Below are 22,285 nucleotides of genomic sequence, written 5' to 3'. Positions count from 1 at the left end.
TAAACTCGCGAGGTCAACCATGCACAATGGGGATTATTTCGGGAGTCGGAGGCGAACGGCGTGATAAGGACGGCGACCGTGGCGCCATCTAGAATCGGGAAAATCGTGAATCGGAGTTGCTCCCCGACTGGTATGCCCTCTTAAGGTTAGTAGTACAGAATTTTAAAAATGTGCCGACCAAGGTCAAGGAGACTATGTATTTTACGCATGTTAGACTGACACCTGAATATGCGTGTATCTTATGGGACACAGATTACTCATCCTGTACAAGCAAACTAGAAAAAAAAAAAAAAAAAAATGATGCAGCCAAGTATGTGTGCAATCGGTATTGTATTGCAGATACTGTTACCAAATGAAAACCATGCTGGAGTGGCCTTTACTGTCAACATGTAGAACAAACTTTCTTCTAAAATTTTTGTACAGTGTTTATGATTACCAAACCATTTTGACCTTCGAAGTATTTGCAAACCTCAACATACAGGCTGACTAAGATTGATCATGCTCAGAAGATATGTGAATATAATACGTGGACAGACGTTTTTAAATTTCCTTCAGGTTTCAGTGTAATGTTGGAAGACATGTTTGTCTTGTTGGTACAACACAAGCCACTGTTACTTTGTGTTTCATGCTTAAATTCCTTGCATTGTATGCACATTTTCACACCATCATTTCCAATTATGTTTCGCGCTCTGTATTGCATTTGCGTGAGGCAAATGAACGAAACACTGAAAGATATGACCTCAAAATGAGGAGCCAGCGTGGACCCGCCGCTAGAAAGTCCCCACCGTGTCAACGACGACGGAGGAAGGGAGTGTGTGTGCATGCAGGCACCCTAGCAACATTCGTTGCTGCTATCTATCTATCCATCCACAGAAGGAAACAGAGTTAGTGCAAAATTAGCCTCCCCATTGTTGACATGAACTGCGTTAGAGCAACAACCTGGGATGGGTACATTGGGTAGTGAAGGTGCTAAACCAACTGAAATTCTTCACAGGATGAAAGCACAGTAGGGTGACTCGTGTGTCTTTGCAGCAGACGAAACCTAGTTGCACTATCATCAACAGCAAAAAGATGTAGCAAACCCCAAGAATTTCACAGCCAACCATCAGCAGCAAAAGTCATGCTCACTATCACCTTGGTTGGAAATGAGTTGTTGAAATTGATCAAGTGCACGAGAGAGAGAGAGAAGATAATGAATGGGGCGCTAGGGGCAATACTCTACCCAGTTGCTGGTGGTGATGAGGGTAATGAAATAATGAACCCTTTCACAAGTTGTGTCCAGCGTTGGTGGGCTGGATTCGGCCAGGGACTGAGCAATTTCGATAGAGAGAAGGAGCGAAAGTCCAGCTGACTCCCGGAGAGTGCGGTCTGGCAAGGTTGGTAGATCTTTAACGGCACTGCAGTGACAGCTCCTTCAGTGTGTCTTCACACTTGCAGATATGAAGGAAAAATCTAGCCCTGAACTCACTCAACTTGCTCTTTTATTTCACCATGAAGATTGATCGTAATGCAATGACCATACTTCTACTGAGACATCTTGATGACAAAGCACACGCTAAGGGGTAACTGTGCCGACATAACCTCAGACAACACAGCCAGTGGTGGGATTCAAACCTGCCACCTCTCTGTGTCCAGGTGGACCTTGGCTACCACCAATGAGCAGATGCTTTTATGCGATCGACCATATTGCTGGTGCTAATAGAGTTACAATAAAAGCTTGCCCCTCTGGATGCTCCTCTAATTCTGTGAGGGAGAGGCTGCCATCTGGATCCAGGATCTGCTCCAGCAGCTCCAGTGATGATTTGATTTCATTCAGAGTGACATTTTGCAGGGCGTTTACATTGTCTTCGATCCGTGACTTGAGCTGCGACACAGAGAGGATTAATAGCTCTAGAATTAATGACCACCCCGGGGTGTTATCATTACCCTGGAAAAGTGGATGCTGAAGATCTCGCGCTCACGATTCAGTGCCTTGCGCAGCTCTGTGACCTTTTGTTTCGATGCAGCCACGCTCTTTGTCAGGGCCTTGTTTTTGCGAAGGCTCTGCTTGTGTTTCCTTTTCAGTGTGCCTGGAATACAAGATGTGCTACAATTAAGGATACGCATCGACCATCCTTTACAACATGCTTGCAAAATTACAAGAACACTCAGTATACATACGGTCACTTATTTATTACTATTATTATGCGGGACGCCAGCCAGTAAGCAGCATAGCGAGGATAGCCAGAAAAATGTTATGGGGAGAGTTCTATGGGAACTTTACCTGGGGGGTTCTAATAATAATAGTTAATTTATCACTTGCACAAATGGGAGGAGGGAACAAAAAAGGACTTGACAGAGGCCCCAAAACATCAGTCACAGGCTCTTGACATCAAAAATAAATATAAATCCACTAGAAAAGCCATGAGCATAATCAGTTCTAGACAAAGGAGATTTTTGCGATTTTACAACACATAGATAAATTATGGGCGTAGTACAATGTGGAAACACTCATTGCATGCATAGGTTGCATACCACATGTAATATACTAATGTGACTCTTTAGCGATGTTGTCACTCGTATAAAATCGCTTCTAACTGGCGCAGAGGAGAAAAACACGACTGCTCTCTTAGGAAGACAGACGAACACTACTTTATTGTACAACAGACGGAAATAGAAGTGCGTACATTGGGAGATCTCACCAAGTCCAATTCGGTTAAAGTCACGTTCCAGGCCCCAACCTGCCACGTATTCGGTTACATATGCGGTCTTCTGTTTATGTCTGGCCCTTAAGGGGTCGTCTAACAAGTGATTCGTTCGTTGTTTCGTTTTTGTATCACCACAAGCAGAAAAAAGAAGAAAAGAAAAAGAAAGGTAAAGGTATTCACACCAGTTTCACTATCTGAAATGTCCTGCCAGAGGTAAACAAATGGGGGGAGGGGTAAACCAACTGGGAACGACATCTAGGTTACGATGTGTTGCATTAGAGATATGATACACAAAACAGTGTAGGCCACAGGTAGAAAAATGGAGTGCAAACCCAATGTTGACGCAGCAACTTTCACCCCGAGCAAGGTTTTTCGCACATTTTCAAAAATGTATTCCTTGTAACCGTGTCCCACTAAGCTATTCTTTGACTAGAAATCCTTCCGCTCATTCAAAACGTCAATCTACAAATCCTTCAATTTATAAAAGACTTTCGAGAAATCTTGGCAATATACGCGCAGAGAGCTGCACAGCTATACAGAGACTACATTAGACTGCGTAAACAACACATCCAAAAAGGCCTTAATTAAAAATTTCTCAAGGTCCATATCGGAGCTTGCACTTGATGAAACTAATTCCAGTCATTTCGCAGAACATGAAAGAACTGATGTTCTGAGGCTGGAACAACATAGAAGAGACAAATGCATACAAAGCCTCAATTTGCCTAAGAAATTAACGATGAAAGATGGAAGTCACTGAAAAGGTTAGCCAGCTGTAGGACTCGAACCCACACCTTCTGGATTGCCGGTCCAGGGCTCTACCAATTGAGCTAAGCTAACACGCCTTCTCAGCGACTTCCGGGGTGCGTCATCTGAAGGGACAAACCAGCCACTCTCTCTCACTCATCCTCCTTTCAGTCTTACATTTTTGCTCACTCATACACACATTCATACGACGGGATTGACGCAGGCGGCAACTGATGAACATGAAAGAACTGATGCTCTGAGGCTGGAACAACATAGAAGGGACATAAAATGAGGCTTTGTATGTATTTGTTCCTTCTATGTTGTTCCAGCCTCAGAACATCAGTTCTTTCATGTTCAACAGTTGCCGCCTGCATCGATCCCGTTGTATGAATGTGTGTATCAGTGAGCAAAAATGTAAAAGTGAAAGGAGGATGAGTGAGAGAGAGTGGCTGGTTTGTCCCTTCAGATGACGCACCCCGGAAGTCGCTGAGAAGGCGTGTTAGCTTGTGGGGGGCGCTGATAACCCGGCAACTTCCGCGCGATAGCGCAGATAGCACAAGAGATAAAAGAGCGAGCGCTTGGGAAAAGAGTGATATTCGTGCGGCAGGCACGCTGGCAGACGGTCACAGAAGCGAGGAGCGACGAAGCGGGCAGACGGCCAGCAGCTGTGATGTAAGGCAATAAACCTTGTTTCTTTTGTTCAACTGCTGTGTCAGTGTTCTTCGGGGTTACGGCGGGGTCGAATACGGAACCACCCAGGGTTTGTGGGCAGAGGTTCCCACAAGCTTAGCTCAATTTGTAGAGCCCTGGACCGGCAATCCAGAAGATGTGGGTTCGAGTCCTACAGCTGGCTAACCTTTTGAGTGACTTTCACCTTTCATCGTTTCATAGCATTTCTGCACCCTCGTGGGACATAGCAGAACTTTCAGACAGGTGGCTTCACAAAGGGCTTTTCATGAAAGATGGAACTCACTGAAAAGGTTAGCAATCTGTAGGACTCGAACCCACATCTTCTGGATTACCGTTCCGTTAATGTTGTTCCAGCCTCTGAACTGACATCAGTTCTCTCTTGGGCTTTTCATGTTGGTGTAATCAGACTGACAAACTCAAAATTTATGCCACGGGTAGTCCTTCCATTTGGAATAGACTATATGCAAAACGCGGCGCCCTCTTGTAGCGCGCGTGAAAACCTCCGGAGGCTCCCTCCCCTCCCCGAGTCACACACACTACTCACCTCCAGCTGTTCTATCGCGTGTCTTGCCTCGCATATGGGGTGTTTCAGTATGTTATTCGCATGGCGAGACGAAGGATTCAAAAGGGAATGCAAGCAAGGTAAAAGTAATTCTGGATTACTACTTGTTGCATTGGAGCGTGGTCATTTCGATTGTGGTCAAGAGAATTACATTAGCCCAGTGCAAAGCTGCTCTTTAATGCCACCCTATGACATATTTAGACAGTTCAGTACAGTCCATTTAAGAACTATTTAGTGCACTGTATACACATAAACATTGGTACAAAATAAAAACTTAGTACGATTGCAGCAAGTATCGATGTTTCTGGACACTATATCAATGACTTATCGGTGGTTCCCTTGGTAGTTTTCGCTCTGGCTTATCCTTGAATGAGAAACTGATGGCACAGCAAATTCATAGAGTCTTCCATCGGCACGTTTGGGACAAAATCTGTCTATTTGAAGTGCTGTGAACACACCTTTGCTATGTCAGCATCGAACTTATCTTTCTATTGACAGTTAGCAGTCATTTCTATCTCAGGGAAGCTGTTGAAGGTGACTGTAAGGCGATCATGAAATGTCCTTGCACAAAATGATTGAAACAGTCAGAGTGCACCGACTTAGGAGCACATTTAAGGAGGACTATCAGTCTGGTAAACAGTCACATGAAATGTAGTGCAACCAAACGTGACAATTATGTGGGAGATGCTCAGATAACAAAGACTCGGATTCACCGAGCTGAGAAGGGCCACATTTTATACCAGTACGTAACGGTGTGTATCACAGCAGGTTTCATAGCAACAACTGCAATCGCACTAAAGTTTTATTTTGTGCCAAATGTTTTTGCTGTATCAAGTGCACTAACAAGTTCTCAAATGAGCTGTACTAAGCTCCTTCTGGGATGGGATAACAAAGCATCGTTGCACTAGGTTAACGTAATTTTCTTGCCCCACCTATATTACCGCGCTCAACGCTTTCAATGCAATAAGGAATACAGATATACGAGGCTGTCAATGTCATGGTTTACCTTCCCTTTTGAAACCCGCATCTCATTAATCACACAAATAAGATAGTGAAACTGCATATGTGAGAAGCATGACACGCGAGAGAACTGTTGTATGGCAGTCGTTTGCATTGTACTAGCCGGGTAGGACGCCTCATACGTGGCGGAACTCCGGTAGGTTCCTGGGAGTGCTACAAGATGGCGCTAAGTTTTGTATATGGTCAGTGCCGTGTATGCCAAAGGGAGTCTGGCCATTAGGAGGAGCCTAAAAAAGAGGCTCGACCTGTCAATCAAATTGAGCGTTCTTCACTAGCTGCTGTCTTCTATGCGGGCCGCCATGACACCAAAATTTTCCCGAAAATGGCAGCCTAGCTTGGAACGGCGAAGCGAGGATTTCATGGCCAATTTTTTTCACAAATTACATCAATTTTATTCCCTAAGTGTAGATTCTGTTGCATATACCTTGCAAATCACCTTTAAATTACGCTCCAGTGTCAATGTTTGCCTGAAAATAACATGTTTTGTCGTCCTTGTTAGGCCTTAGTAACGACAGCAATCACAGGCAAATAGTGAGAAAAACGCTACAGATTGCCAAAAATTTGCATTTTATGACAGTTTTATTCATGTACACACCTTTGCCTATTCATGTACACACCTTTGCCCATTCTCGATTCAATCATATGATATTTTATAGTTAAAATACGTATAATACAGGCAGTCTGTTCCAACTAGCGGTTCTACCGGCCAATCAGTTCTGCTAGCATGCACTTCTGCTTCTGCTACTTCTGCTACCCTGCGTCTTCCCGACATCCCCTCTTCATCCAGATGGCGCCGTTAAAAGTGGACGCAAAATCCATTAGGTTGCTTGGTTGTCAGGGAATATCCTATTCAATCCAATCCAATCCAGTTTCCTGAAAATGTCAGCACCCAGTGAATACAGGTAATTTATAGCTTGAATAGCCTGGGATTAATAGCGAACTGTATTTTGTTTCGTGATTGGCCAGAGAGCTCAAAAAGTGGGTGGAGCTCCAGGTATATACAGGTCCCATTAATGGCCAGACTCCCTTTGGCATACACGGCACTGCATATGGTCAGAGCCATATATTAAAAGGGAGTCTGGCCATTAACGGGTCATGCCTATATCTGAAGCTCCACCCACTTTTTCAGCTTTCCGACCACTGAAGTCTTGAAATATGGGGCGCTATCAATCAGCCTATCCTCACTATTTGCCCCCCTATCCAACATGGGCAGCACCATTTTGGGTGGCAAGTGGAGTGGATGTGATTGAAATGGATACCTCTCGCAATCTGCAAAAGTAGTGGATTGTTGGTGCAAATTTGGTAAGCGCCACCTAGGGAGTGTAAGGCACGTCGGGAATTGTCGTCTGCTTCCGTCGTTGTACCGCTGCCGGCAGAACCACCTGCTGGGACACATTCTGTTGTCGGTATGATTTTTAAACAAATCTACATGAATAGCCATTTTGGGTGGCAGTATGGTGTCATGGCGACCCCCTTGGTAAAAAGCGAACCAATCAGAGGAGCGAAACTGTGATTGACAGGTTGAGCCTCTTTTTGTGACTCCTCCCAATGGCCAGACTCCCTTTTAATATACGGCTCTGCATATGGTCTATTGTATCAGAATCATCGCAATGAGCATTACTGCAAAAGCGTTACAGATGAATGCACACTTAAAGGGGTTGAGACACTTTCAATGATGTGGTTCATTACATCATGGATGCACTGTACAGCACACCAGAATACGAAGGAAAAAAGAATTATTCTTCTACGGGTCGCACTTAGCCAGATACAAGTCCTTGAACACGCTCCTCTTCAAAGCGCAGACGTCACAGACATTACAGTTGCAGCCATTTTTATTGGGAGCCATAAGCATGTTACTTCTCGGGCGCAGCCTTATTGGTGGCTGTGAGTGCTGTGATGTCACAGCTGCACGAGTTGCGGTATCCGCGGTGTCAATTTTCTCAGTTTCTATTACCCTCTTCATTGTGAAACTTTCAATACAAGTTCAAGTCCATGCAAAACACCGATTGATGTAAAGGTTGCATTTATCTAGGATAACCTGAAACGACCTGTCGCAAGCCCTTTAGGGGGCAATAAACAGGTATAAGAGGCACACTTTTTAAAAATGCATCGTAATATATTGCCGATGGTGAACGCTTTCAGAAAATCGTAGTCGCCAAAAAGTAAATAATGCCTCTAAACTGACCGATTATTATTGCACTCTTTCGCCCTCATGCCCCGCCCTGCGATGTCCTGGGGACAATAGTAACACGTCATTTTGACGTCGTGCCTCATCTGCCATTTAGAATGCGGGACGTTTATACAATATTTTTTTTGCAATATCGAAAAGTGAGGTCAATTCCGAACGTATTCCCACTCATCAAATCCAAGACAGCCAGTTCAAGCCGTGCCAAGAACCCTCAATATTCTGTTCACTGTTCATCGTACGACGTTAGATTCCATCGCACATTTGTGGTCGACACCCGGACGTTTAGTCGAACAAGGCACGGCTTTCACATATTTAGACGCCACAGGATCACTCACGCAGGTTTTCGATGAGAGATTCCACTGGTGGTTTCTTTCTGCTAATGTTGGACATTCTTAACTTCGTGTTGTAACGCACGCTGCCGGCTGATTTCTGAAAAACAAAACAGCTGCGTTAATCATTAACAAAGATTGGAAATTAACATATCTTCAGCGAGCAACTGTATAACAGCATTGAGCTTGCAACAGATAGAAAAGAAGTAGAACGCAGTGATTTACCACGCAACACCATTTCTTTCCTCTGCACCGCATCCGTTCATTCAGTAACACCTCATGACACCACTGGCTTCCAGCCAATGAACAAACCGACATTTTTTTCCCATCTTTGCTGATGTAGAGTTGTCCAACACATGCTTCAACACACCTCTCGCCACGATGCTGCATTCATCAAATGTGAGTCGATGTGGCTTTTACAGTTCAGTGGCATTACCGCTTGAGACATGTTGACTCTCCTCAGTGTGGCCACTGCGGTGCTCTAGAGGATCTAGAGCACACTATTTTTCATTGCCCACACTACCAACTGTTGAGTTTGGGAAGATTGAGACTCACGATGGACTCGAACTTTATTGCTTTCTGGACTACATATGTCTGTTCTGCAAGAAGGGACACGCCCGACTGGCGCATCAGCGTGAACCCCGAAACCAGAGAACACGCGTCGCACCTGGCTGAATCATACACCACGCAACAATTCGCCTCTCCAAGTTCCTGTAGGTGGCGCTGTACAATTCCAATATGGCGGGTCTACCGAGTGTTGCGAGTGCTGACGCCTCCGGGATGGATAATATAGCCGAATTTGAGAACGATTTCGGCAATCCTGGCACGAAAACGCTATCGCTTTGCGAAATATTCACGTTTATGGATGTTTCCATAAACTCCAGGACTTTTGTGGAAGGAGAGAGGATACTAAACTCGCGGCATATCGTGGTGTGCGGAAGGAAGGCCAGCACGTCTGGGGCGGCGTCGACAACGATAGTAGGGCTTTGCCTTTCAACAAGTGCACTAAAAGGGAATCCCCACGTTGTGAGTGCAGTACTGGAAAACGCAGATAACGGGTTCAAAATATATCAGGCTTCTTGCACCTGCCGGGCAGGAAATTCCGAGAAATGTAAACACATCATGGGAGTTCTTCTCAGATGCAACAGGTGAGTTCTTTCGTTCGTTAGTCGTCTACTCATTGTTGTTCTATATTGTTTTTTGTACTGATACCAATGGTTTGGGAATTTGGCAGGGATGGTGTGTTGAACCTGCCTGCTCTAAGCGCCACTGATGTGGAGTGCGCCTGGAAGAAAAAACCTGGGAAAGAGCTGTACGGAGAAAGTACGCCGCTTGACACGTACTGCCACATTAGTCAGGCTCCTCCTCCATTTACTGTGTCCTCTTCCGAGTCTGAGGACTTACTTCAGGACATCATAGAATCTTGTCCAGAGTCGGCACTTTCAAGGCACAGGTGAGATGCGTTTTTGTGTCTGATACACATTACTTGAATGCCTTTCATCATGACAGTGATGTAGTTCTGAGAATTTTCTTTTCTGTCAGTCACTTAATCTGCTGCGTGTCTCTTTCCAGCAAGAGACGGAGGCTCACCTCAGTGACCACGTAAGACAGAACACTTTTGAAAGAATTCTGTCTGCCTGTATTTAAGCATTTACACATGTATTTGTGTTTTACAGTGCTCCGGCATTAAGCCATATCTGCGAGGACAAACATGGAATAGTTGCTCATTCCAGTGAGGGTGAGCTGATGGTGCGGCTGGAGCATATCCTTGTACCGGGCGTAGCAGGCAAGGATGAAACTTTTTATCAGTCCACCACTGTCATCACAAGCAGTGAGGCAGAGGAGCTATTGTGCATCACGCATCACAACAAGCAACGCTGGCTGCAATGCAGGAAGACAAGGATAACAGGTACATATGCTGCTGATCACTTAATATTTCATCTGCACATAAATCTGAAGCAATTCAGATGGAGACAAACAAGACGACAATGATAAAGATCATTAGGGAACCTTTTTGACTCTTCCATACAGGGATGTAAGCTGTCTAACACCAAACCTAAATTATGAAGGAAATATGTTTTAACAGTATGGATGTTTAAAATTTTCTTATTTAAAGAACCATTTTCTCTGCTTTTGTCTCACTTTCCATTTCTGAACTTCACCGTCAAAATGCTATTAAATTAAATGAGTAGTTTGTGGAGCGTCTGTAACTTCAAGTAGCTGTACTCATACACCAACTGGACCACTCAACAACCTGATCAAAATGTTTTGCCTCTCACTGTTGCAGGGTTTGCAGGGTGAGATGGACAAATAATGTAGAGCCCCTTAATGTTAGTGAAATTTGCATTTCCCAATGACTGGGGGTATGTTTTAGGGCAAGGTGCAAAGGGGCATTGTCTGGTCAACTAGACAGCTAAGATAAACTTGGTTCTTTGTGCCGCAGGATGGCATTTGTACTTCCCGGTGACTAAAGACACTCATGTAGGGCAAGATGCAAACAGTGTTGTCCTTCGTTTCCTGTTTCGGTGTCGTACTCTCCCACGCTTCAACATACTTCCAACAAATGGAGGTCGACAATCCGTGTTTTCAACGGATGGAGCGTAGTCAGCGTTCTGAAGTGTTCACAGTCATTTGTGAATATTATTAGTTGCGAATATATTAACTGTGCTCAATTTGTGAAACTTTGGGGGCATTAAATCAAAATGTTCCACAGTACTACTATTTTGTATATCAGTCCTCACAATGTCAGCTCTTAAAGATGATGGCATTTCATTTTGGTCATCATAAATTCACTTAATTCTTTATTTTCCCCAGGCACAACATCTTACAGATTGTACACCTACAAAGGTTCAGAGTGGAAAAAGAAAACTGCTGCCACTCTCCTGTCAAGCTTTGCAGGAAATGCTAACACAAGGTATGGCAACCAAATGGAACAAAGGGCAAGAGAGGTATACATGGAACAAACGAACAGTACAGTTGTGGAGTGCGGCTTGGTGGTGCCTGCAAAGAACCCTTGGATAGGATATACACCGGACGGGATTGTAATGAATTGCGGGAAGCCTGAGAAGCTCCTGGAGATCAAGTCGCCCATCATCGGCAAGAGCAAGACAGCTTTAGAATCAGCCAGGTCCTCTCCATGTATCGTGGAAGTGAATGATAACTTGTCATTGAGGAAACGGCACACGTACTACGGTCAAGTACAGCTTGGTATGGCTGTCCTCAACCTTCCTTCATGTGACTTTGTTATATTCTCTAGTTATGATAACTCTGTGCATATCATCAATGTGCCATTTGAACCAGATTTTATGTGGAAGGTGTTATCCAAGCTGAAAGCAACATACTTCCTTAACATACTTCCTGTGTTGAGGGAGAATGCAGAGCAATGCACTTAGTTTAATGAAGCAGACAGTCTGCTTCGGAACAAAATAAGATAATAAACATCTAGATGAATCTACTTTTTCTATTGTCAAGCAATCTTCAACACATACCACCTTTGAACACATTTATTGGTACACATATCACAGTAACTTGTCATCCGCTAAAATGGGAAATGATGCATTGGTCAACCCAGCAGCGATGGTAACAATGTCATCAACATAGGGAACCATGTGCCATGGCAGTTTGGAGCTTAATATTTTGAACAACTTGATACGTTGGATGGCACGTTCTACGTGCACACGGGCAGCAGCAATCTTTTTTGTTTGCAGAGCTTCCTCTTTTGAGAACTGCTGCTTTTGCCGCAGAAATGGTGGTCGTACCAGTTTTATAGAATGGTTCGTGCAGATGTCTTCAATCAGGAATCCTTTATCAACCATGATCTGGTCAATACCGGGAGTTAGAGAGTGAACTAAACCACTTTGCTCGAAGATGGCCTTATCTGATGCACGGCCTCCATAACCCTTACTTATATACGTTATCAAGCCAGCAGGGGAAACACCTATCATATACTTCACTGTTTGCGTTGATTTATAAAATGAGTACATGTTCAGTGCACACTTCAGACACTTTGGCAAGGCCACTGCTACCTCAGTACAGTCCAGCACCACTCTCACACTGGGGAATTGCTCGAAACAGATCGGTAGATTGTTTTGTATCTCCTCTTGCGTAGGCCACGGTATCGCACATTTGAGAAGGAGTGCCAAGGCTTGAATTGTTGATTTCACACAAGCTCCACATGTGGTTGGTGAACACCCAAAAATGCGTGACAAGAAACTGAAAGATAAGCTATGTTTCATGACTAGCATAGTTATAACTATTCGATCCCTTGAAGAAAACATAGCCCTTGCTGTGCTCTTTTTTTCTAACGCTGCAGCAAGAGTATCCAGCAGTTTCATGGTTGGCATTCCTAAGAGCGCACGTATGTTGTGTGGCTTCACCAGGTCGGAGAACCGAAAACCAAAGTCTCCTGACGTCACCTGGATACATTTGTTGTGGACAAGTCTGGTCGCAGAATATGAGTTGAGTTCTTCCATGACAGCTGCTGCTTCTTGATCAGAATGTGGCTCCACTTCCTCCTGTCCCACTGCCTCAGTAACCTGTGCATGAAATAGTAAAGTACTGAGAAAACAATAACGTCATCATGAATGATGTCCTTACACATTCTTGTGGTTGGCACATATTCTTTTGTGTGCACTTTTCCTTCGCATTTGTCCTGGCGGCGATACGCTCTGCCCTCTGCTTCTTTATCTGTTTTCTTCTCGTGTCACTTTCAAAGTCGTAAGAAGAGGAGACAGGAAGTGCTTCGGATGGCACAGCTGTCTTTTTTAGCTTCCGGCGCGTAGCAGGCAGATCTGTAATGAATTACGTTGAGGTTCTACACCCACGGAAGCCCAAAGTGTCCAGCATTTCAAGCAATGCATGAAGTAATCGTGTATATAACACGCTGAAATCGCAGGGCGGGCACAAACCGAAAGCGCGCGAAATTATTTATCAGAAAATCACTTACGAGGAAAAAAGTAGTCTTGCGGCTTGAAATGTGCAGAACACACTGTCATTGAACCAGTCACTGGCTTCCCAATCCGCAGTACCCGAATCCATTCCCGGTGTCTGTCAATTTGAGCACCGTTATGGCAGATGCGTTGTCCTGGCGCGGGGAACTGGTGAAACGACAGTTCTCTGCATTTGTCGGCTGAGTTTGTGCACTGAGGGACACAGCAGTATCGCCTACACACCGATGTTGTCACTTTTGGAAAGAACTTCATATCACACCCTGAGGCGCACGGCAGCGTTTCATAAGCGGCAGCACCACACGCGAATAGCGGAGCGGAGTGGAGCGCGGAGCACTCGTTAGGCTGCTTCGCACGGCGGCCGCCAGGTGGACACGGGACATTTGGAGAGGCGAATACACAACGCCAACCTTCCTGAACCGCACTCTTCGGGTCTCTTAGTCAGCTGGACTCTCGCCCCTTCCAACCACCAAAGCTCTTTTGACCTTTCTGGGTACCATGGGACTTTGATGAAGGCGCTCATTATTTCATTTCTCACATCACCACCAGCAATGGGAAAGAGTATCACCCCTGGCGATGAACCTCCCCATTCATCATAAAGTTGCTTATGTAAAAAACAGTTTCTACGTAGTTATGTACCAACTTGCCCAAATCTCTGCCAAAGTTGCTCGTTTGTTTCACTGTATACCCCGTGCAGGGGGGAGATACTTTGTCGTTTCAGTTGGGGAAAAATATGTTTGCAATGACCACCGTGGCAATGACACATAGAGCCCCCAGACCACAGACCAAAGTCCCCAGAACAGTGTTGCCACACCTACAGATTTATCATGAGATCTACCTACTTTTTGAAAAATCTACAGAGATTTCTGAAAATCTCATGATTTTTTTGCTCCAACGAATGAGTCAGTCGACCCAGTGTTACGCATCAGTGCACGAAACGACAACGACGAAAAACGTACAGCAGAATGCGGGACTGACTGTGTTATACCGACAATTTTTTAGAATATTTTCCACAGTTAATTTGATGAAAACGAAGGGAAGATACAGCCTCTCGACGACCACTATAACTGGCTTCCTGCACACAAAATGCATGCAGCTTGACCCAAAAGCATGCTTTTGGGTCAAGCTGCTTCGCCTTCGCCGTTGACAAGGATTTGATCCGTCGATCACGAAACTGGCGGAGCTCGCCAGAGGAGAAGGACGTGTACAGCGATTGAACCATTGGCGAGCCTCAACGCTAAATCAGTTTTCTTGAGTGTTTGTGTGTGCGTTACCAGTTGTGTGCGCCTCACAGACTTGACTGGCTTTGAAGTGAAACCACAACGTTTATAATTCACGTCACGCTTTCATTATGCCTGTGGAAATAATGTATCGCGCTTTGCGAGAGGGCGTTGCGAGTATGCATAGTATGTGAGTATGTGCGTAGTATGCAGCGAGAGGGCAATGCGGCAGTATGACAGCACGCTCACTGATGTATCGTCTGTTTGTTATACAGGTACTGATGTCGCTGTGCTGCAACACCTTTCCGGGAGGAAGTCCATTTGCAACTGTGCACATAATTCCAGCTACTAACGCCGACGGTGTGAGCTACGATGTTACGCCAAAGCTACAGTCAACCTTGCTGTGTCCTGATTTTCCACGCCAGAATGTTATCTTCATCTACGCCCCCGCACTATCTACTGTGACGTCATCGGAAGACACGTTAAAAGCATCAGAGCTTCCCCAGTCTGACAGCACGCTCACTGATGTATCCTCTGTTTGTTATACAGGTTGGTAAGCGTAACTACCATTGCTACTCCAGTAATGACTTGTGTTTGATACTGCTGCCGTGCCCTCAAGTTTGCATCGCATTTTATGTCAATATCTCAGAGATGCTCCTCATGTTGTCGGGCGACGTCGAATCTAACCCCGGGCCAACGATTGAGGAACAGCTTTCGCTCCTGATTAGTGGTCAACGGGAGATAACCAAACGGATCGAGTCTGTGAGTGAAAGTAATAGGAAACTTGAAGCCGTTATCAGTGGATAAGTCAATCTAGTTTAGAAAGTAAGATTGAGAGCCTGGCCAGCAATATAGCTACAATTGAGGCTACCGTAGATATGTTAAGTGGAGGCCAAGCTGTCGTGAGTGAGTGTGTGTCTGACATTGCCAGTTTTAAACACAGAATTTCAACAGAAAGTTGATGACCTTGAACAACCTTATCGTTCACCAGAAGAGGAAGGCCAATCTGAGGACAACCTAAAAATAAAAGTGCTCAACGAAATTTTCCAAAATAAGCTTAACGTTACGGTTTCCTCAGTTGAACGTATACACCGATTGGGTAGGCGGTCTTCAAGTAAACCTCGTCCTGTCATACTAAGAGTTTTTGCGAGAAAACTGAGGTGTTGCGTAATGCAAGTAAGCTTAAAAACACGAAGCTGTTCATTACGGAAGACTTCTCTAGCAGAATTAGGGCAACAAGGAAATTGTTATGGGACAGCGCTCGCGATGAAAGGTCACGAGGTGCTAAAGTACGGTCGAGTTATGACAAGTTGTACATAGATGGTGTGTTGTACGTTTGGGACTATGCTTCTGGTCAGCGACGCAAAGCAACCTCTGTAAAGGATGCACCACTGACCAGTACTAATAAAGCTTGACTTAATGGAAAGACTGGTTCTGATAAATTTCGGGTTCTTAATCTAAATGCCAGAAGCATGGTGAACAAAATAGTAGACATAGAAAGTTTGTCTCATGATCCGGATGTGCTCATTGTTACGGAGACTTGGCTTCACAGTGATAATGAAATAATTCCACCCAACTATACTGTTGTTCGTAAGGATAGATCCTCTAGATGCGTCGCTGTTGTCCTAAAAAAAAATATTGAGTACATTGTGCTGCCGGTTGATGTCGAAATGGTTTGGGTGAAGCTTGCTTGTAGGTGGCTTTTACAGGCATATCCGTTCTGAATAAGCTGTCTGATTATATAAACACTCACGCTGCCCGCCATCCCTATGTAATCCTTGGTGGTGACTTTAACTTGCCCAACATTGACTGGTCTGCTCTCGCTGCGTTGACCAACTCTCGTTCAATTTACTCCAGCTCGTTAAGGAGCCTACGAGAACGCAGGGCACTACCTCGTCAATATTGGATTTCATGTTTGTATCAAACAAGATATTTACTAGAGAAGCAGAATGCAGCATCCTTGAAGGCATATCGGACCACAGGATGGTACTGTTAGAATTTGGGACCCTTCACCAAAAACGGACTTTTCTAGGGCAGACGACAATAGTGTAATTGATGAGCTTTCCAACTTCTTTGATACCTTCAGTGCCCTAGCAATTTCATCTGTGTCAGTCAACTCCCTGTGGGACCTCTTTAAACTTTCTGGATTTCGCTAAAGCATTCGACAGAGTCTCTCACAGGAAATTATTATTAAAATTGAAGGAAATTGTAAGCGATGAACTCTTTACCTGGCTTTCCAACTACCTTGACAATAGAAAACAATTTGTCCATGCGAATAACGCCGACTCGTCCTTCGTACACATCCGGTGTTCCCCAGGGTTCGGTCCTGGGTCCTTTGTTGTTTTTAATTTTTATAAATGATGTTGGTATGGGTATCGATGTTAAAATGAACTTTTTTGCCGATGACTGTGTATTGCATAAGGAGATTAATAGCGGTGATGACTGTGCATGTTTAAATAATTGTTTGCAGAAAATGGTGTGAGACATGGCAGTTACCTCTTAACATAAATAAGTGTGTGGTCATGAGTGTCACTCGCAAAAGGAAACCGCTCAGTGAATCTCTCAAGGGTCTCCGAATACAAATACCTGGGCGTTTTTCTTACATCAGACCTGCGCTGGAATAAGCACATCCAATACATAACAAAGAAGGCTAACAAGAAATTATGGTTCTTAAAACGTCATTTTCGTGAATGCACAGCTCATACTAAGTTAACGGCATTCAAAACATTAGTTTGTCCTATTCTGGAATATAGTGATATTGTTTGGGACCCGTACACCATTGCGAATATTCGACTACTTGAATCCGTTCAAAGGAGAGCTTTATTTTTAAGTCGTACCATCGTCTCACTTCAGTTACTCCTCTTTACGCACGGAGTGGCTTAATACCGCTGGAAGAGCGTAGAAAGACCCATAGGCTCCAGTTTCTTTTTCATGTACTCAATGGTCAATATCGAATCAATCATCAGGACTATATCAGTCCACACGCACCTAGATCAACACGGCTAAGCCGCGCACTCAAACCATTCCAGTGCAGGACTGACTGCTTTAAATATTCCTTCTTTCCTCGAACCATCGAAGAATGGAATTCTTTGTCATCTGCTCAGGTCTCACACCGCTCTGTCACTGCATTTGTGAAAGGCTTAAACGCAGTTACATGATGTGACATATGTGTCTTGTTGTAAATTATTTTGGACTTTCTCTGCCCCTCCTACTTGGACCCTTTCAGGGTTTGTAGTATTTTATAAATAAATAAAATTTATTGTTTTTGTTGTCCATGAATTGCGATCCTCGCTCACCATTGTGATAGTGGAACGAGTGAGAGAATTGTTCCTACTACACGCGATTCTTGCGTTAGTTGCCACAGCTCATGTGAATATACACATGTCAAAATATTAAAATCAACGTGCAGTGGCACTTTTTTCTATTGTTGCTGAGTTGAACACGCGACATCGCAAACCGAAAGTTCCAACGCGCAATGCCGCCGCAGCAATAAATTCCGACTGTGGTCTTCAGCAGTGGAACGAAATAAACCCTTGAATTTAGAGACGCAGGCAGACATTCCAGATTTGAAGACAAAACGTTCAAGAAGCTGAGTTTTGAATGGCTACAGATTTTTAGCTCTATCTACAGATTTTTCGGACTCGGATCTACAGATATAAGTTTGTTTTACGTGTGGCAACACTGCCCCAGAATCGCGTCCCCGTGGTTACCATTATGGATAAGCCACTGTTTGAACATTTGCACAGAGCTGTGGACGGACTGCGTGCAGTTAGGTCCGGCTCGTGACCTCGTGACAATTTCACTCGTAATTGCATTATCGATCCACAACATTAGCGCCTGAAGACATCCGTAAACTTACTCAGATTGTTTGTAGTCCGCACAACTCTTGTAACGAAGCAATGGGAGAACAGCCAACACAGCAGCACTGTCACGCAACCACGCACGAAACCGCCAATGCTGCGTTCCAGAACTCACGCGGGTCGCGTACACTTGGCCTTCGGGAGAGGAAAATCAGTTGCGCTGCGCATGCGCTAGAAGTGATGTGTGTCACGTGTCTTTCTTTGCCGCCGCCTTGCAGTCCAGTGTTAAGCATGGTTTTACGTGAGAAAATCAGTGTTTAAGAAGGTCACACTCCAGAATAACGAGTCTTTATGCAATTCTGTGTGGTATTCAGCATGTATCTTTCAATTATTCATTAATTTAATTAAGTTAGAGGCGTAAATAACTACGCGTATGAATACTAGGAAAACAACGCTTCAGAGGTTCGGCCGTTCGGCTACTATTGGGGACGAGGCTATTAGAGAAAATGGAGTAACGACGGAGCTGTATGGTGTTGCGTGATGTGCTGCATGAAAAGGATAATCACTGCAAGCTCTAATAAAGCATATGTTTCTTCTGCCGATTTCGTCAGGTATTTTTCAGACGTGTAACGACTTGGTGTGCTAACACGCGCGTGTAACTTATGAAGGAATTCATTGGTGAAGTGACATTGATGCAGTCGTAGCCTGTTTTGGACAGGCAATCGGGTAGCGAAAAATGTCCACGATAGGCAACATATAAAACGTACCGCAAAACTGCTGTGTCGACCATTTGTCACGACGGTAATCACGTACATCACAGTAAACATCATGGAAACGTCTCTTGCTTTCCTCGGCCTACGAAGAACCGCTAATGTTATGTTTGATAAGCGCCGCGAAAAGTGGTTTAGCAAGGTAAAACTGTGCCGGGAACGCCGTCACATGAGGGATGTGTTTAATTAAATCACAGTGAGAGATAGCAAAGGAATGTTACTGGTCATGTAGAAAGCAGATCTCGTTCACCAACATATCAATGGATTGTTTAAATAGTGTTCCTGTCAATGGACAACTGACGTTTTCGCCCCGTCTATACTGAGAAATGTTGGCCCAGAGCTTGGTTTCTGGATGCCACAAAACACTTCTCGCCAGTGTAGTGCACTGTGACTCAATGGGGCATTTACAGCTCAGTGTCATTACCACATGAGGCAAGTTGGCTCTCTCAGGTGCTGTCACTGCAGCGCTGTAGAAGATCCAGAGTATATTCTTTGTCATTGCCCACACTACTGAGCTTTCCAAACGGGTGTACCCTGTTACCCACTCTTAATAATAAAACTTTTGAAATCCACGCTAAGAAATCCACCCTTCAAATTCAAACTGTCAAAATAAATCACAATGGGTCTATGCAGTCCAGTGTTAAGCATGGTTTTACGTGAGAAAATCAGTGTTTAAGAAGGTCACACTCCAGAATAACGAGTCTTTATGCAATTCTGTGTGGTATTCAGCATGTATCTTTCAATTATTCATTAATTTAATTAAGTTAGAGGCGTAAATAACTACGCGTATGAATACTAGGAAAACAACGCTTCAGAGGTTCGGCCGTTCGGCTACTATTGGGGACGAGGCTATTAGAGAAAATGGAGTAACGACGGAGCTGTATGGTGTTGCGTGATGTGCTGCATGAAAAGGATAATCACTGCAAGCTCTAATAAAGCATATGTTTCTTCTGCCGATTTCGTCAGGTATTTTTCAGACGTGTAACGACTTGGTGTGCTAACACGCGCGTGTAACTTATGAAGGAATTCATTGGTGAAGTGACATTGATGCAGTCGTAGCTGTTTTGGACAGGCAATCTGGTAGCGAAAAATGTCCACGATAGGAAAACGTACCGTAAAACTGCTGTGTCGACCATTTGTCACGACGGTAATCACGTACATCACGGTAAACATCATGGAAACGTCTCTTGCTTTCCTCGGCCTCGGCCTACGAAGAACCGCTAATGTTATGTTTGATAAGCGCCGCGAAAAGTGGTTTAGCAAGGTAAAACTGTGCCGGGAACGCCGTCACATGAGGGATGTGTTTAATTAAATCACAGTGAAAGATAGCAAAGGAATTGTTACTGGTCATGTAGAAAGCAGATCTCGTTCACCAACATATCAATGGATTGTTTAAATAGTGTTCCTGTCAATGGACAACTGACGTTTTCGTCCCGTCTGTACTGAGAAATGTTGGCCCAGAGCTTGGTTTCTGGATGCCACAAAACACTTCTCGCCAATGTGGTGCACTGTGACTCAATGGGGCATTTACAGCTCAGTGTCATTACCACATGAGGCAAGTTGGCTCTCTCAGGTGCTGTCACTGCAGTGCTGTAGAAGATCCAGAGTATATTCTTTGTCATTGCCCACACTACTGAGCTTTCCAAACTGCCATTTTGAGATCTCAATAATCTGAACTCCTGCCCCTCTCTCTAAAATTTCTTGGCCTATAGCTAAATCGAGCCAAAGAATGCCTGCTCTCGAAGCTCTTTTGGCAATTTTGGACTCCATGGGACATTATTTCCTTCCTCACACCACAAGCAACTATGGGGTAGAGTACCGCCCCAGGCAATGAAACTCTGTCCATCTCAAAATAAAGTTGATGAACAGCATCTGCAACTTCTGTGAGGTGGTTTCAACCACTCTTATAACTACATGATACAGACAAAATACAGAAACTGACACTTCCTCAGGTAGGACCTAAGAAAGCGTGGGCCTCCATGCGAAACCTTGTACAAATTAAACTTAAACAAAAATCTTCAGTGTCGGTTTCTGTATTTTGTTTATGCGATCTACAGGACTTGACTCCCCTCTTCATATATCAACCACATGTATGTGTAACCTAGGAATGCTGGTATGTGGGTGGAGTGACTAGTTTGACACAGTACCACAAATAGGAACACAAATGGCTGATAAATCTGCTACAGAATGTGGGCCAAGATGATGAGCACTTGGAATCATCATAGTTTTCAATACCATGCAGAGTAGTAGAGTAGAGTAGAGTACCCTCAAATTTTGTATTACTTTTTCTGAATTACTTATAATTATGCAGCAGCTACATAGGCAGCAGTTAAAATGCTACTCAGAATTGCCAAAACTTCATGCTAGCACTCAATTCTTTTTACAAACTTTGGTTTGTGATGTGATGAATGTTTCAGTGACTTCCATAGGCCCGGTTTCACCAACTCTGGTTAACTGAACCAATATCAAGGGTTGCCAATCCTCAAACAGACACTTCTTTTTTTCCATCGGTGATGTGGTGAAGCAGATAGTTTAATGACCGTTCATCTTAGTTCAGATGCTGAAAAGGTTGGTGAAACTGGTTCATTATGTAGCCTTTGTGTTCTGGTGCTGTGCAATGGTTTTTCGAGGGATTCGAACTACAAAAAAAGGTTAGTAATAAAAAAAATTCTTGGCATACCTACCTACCTACATATATGTCCTGGACAGCATGTAAGAATCTCAACAGAATATAAATGTCATCATGACATTGGTAGACAGACTGATACCAAAACAAATCGGAAGGGGAGGGCTGGGTTCCACGAATGGGCACTTGTTCACTGCCTCCTCTTGAAAGAAAAGTAGGACCGAAAGTCGCGTGCTCTGTCAAAGACCACCATAATCCCCTCAAGACCGTGCCTTTTTGATGCGAACTCGTCCCCCCTAGCTTTGAGCGTAGCTCAACTGCACCAAATTGGTGGCACTGTTGAACAGTATGATGTCATTTGTTTTTATGATGGACAGTATGATGTCATTTGTACCGTTTCTAAGGCACTTTGTACAAGGGTTTTGTATGCCAGCAGTGTACTGTCTGCGAAAGGTAGTTTCCGTGTCCACTTCAAGAACACAATTTTTTTAAGAGGCTTAGAGGACGCGTAACTAATGTGTGATTCCCACTAAATATCAGAAGAGAGGTGCACACTTAAATACCTGAAACCCTCAACTCAATTAATTGTAGGATCAAAATTACGTGGGAATATATTGAGGTTTGTCTCGTTCACAAAAGACATCATTGCACACTCTGCAAAGTGCATCGGTAGTTGCCATGGCCTACATCAATCATAGATACT

General features: G+C 44.2%; 2 protein-coding genes across 2 annotated transcripts in view; both read right to left on the bottom strand.

The window, feature by feature from the left end:
- LOC135372118 (uncharacterized) overlaps window positions 1–18,391 on the bottom strand; it is a 38,230-nt gene extending 19,839 nt beyond the window's left edge. The window contains exons 1-4 of the mRNA XM_064605822.1: window positions 18,246–18,391; window positions 8,227–8,320; window positions 1,927–2,069; window positions 1,722–1,864 (exon numbers count right to left, since the gene is read on the bottom strand). Of these exons, the coding sequence (XP_064461892.1) occupies window positions 1,722–1,864; window positions 1,927–2,069; window positions 8,227–8,281 (341 nt within the window). The 5' untranslated portion in view covers window positions 8,282–8,320; window positions 18,246–18,391. The remainder of the gene's footprint in view (window positions 1–1,721; window positions 1,865–1,926; window positions 2,070–8,226; window positions 8,321–18,245) is intronic.
- LOC135372128 (uncharacterized) lies at window positions 11,739–12,749 on the bottom strand. Its single transcript, XM_064605826.1, has one exon. It carries the CDS (start codon window positions 12,690–12,692, stop codon window positions 11,739–11,741), a length of 954 nt encoding a protein of 317 aa, XP_064461896.1. The 5' UTR covers window positions 12,693–12,749.
- Window positions 18,392–22,285: the final 3,894 nt, after the last annotated feature.

This window comes from Ornithodoros turicata, unplaced genomic scaffold (assembly GCF_037126465.1).
Source record: "Ornithodoros turicata isolate Travis unplaced genomic scaffold, ASM3712646v1 Chromosome13, whole genome shotgun sequence".
NCBI classification, from domain to species: Eukaryota; Metazoa; Arthropoda; class Arachnida; order Ixodida; family Argasidae; genus Ornithodoros; species Ornithodoros turicata.
The sequence above is the reverse complement of the archived record's forward strand: the minus strand, read 5'-3'. Positions and strand labels throughout refer to the sequence as shown.

Excerpts from the sequence above, each read along its gene's own strand:
- LOC135372128 (XM_064605826.1), bottom strand. The coding sequence starts at position 12,692 with ATGGAAGAACTCAACTCATATTCTGCGACCAGACTTGTCCACAACAAA.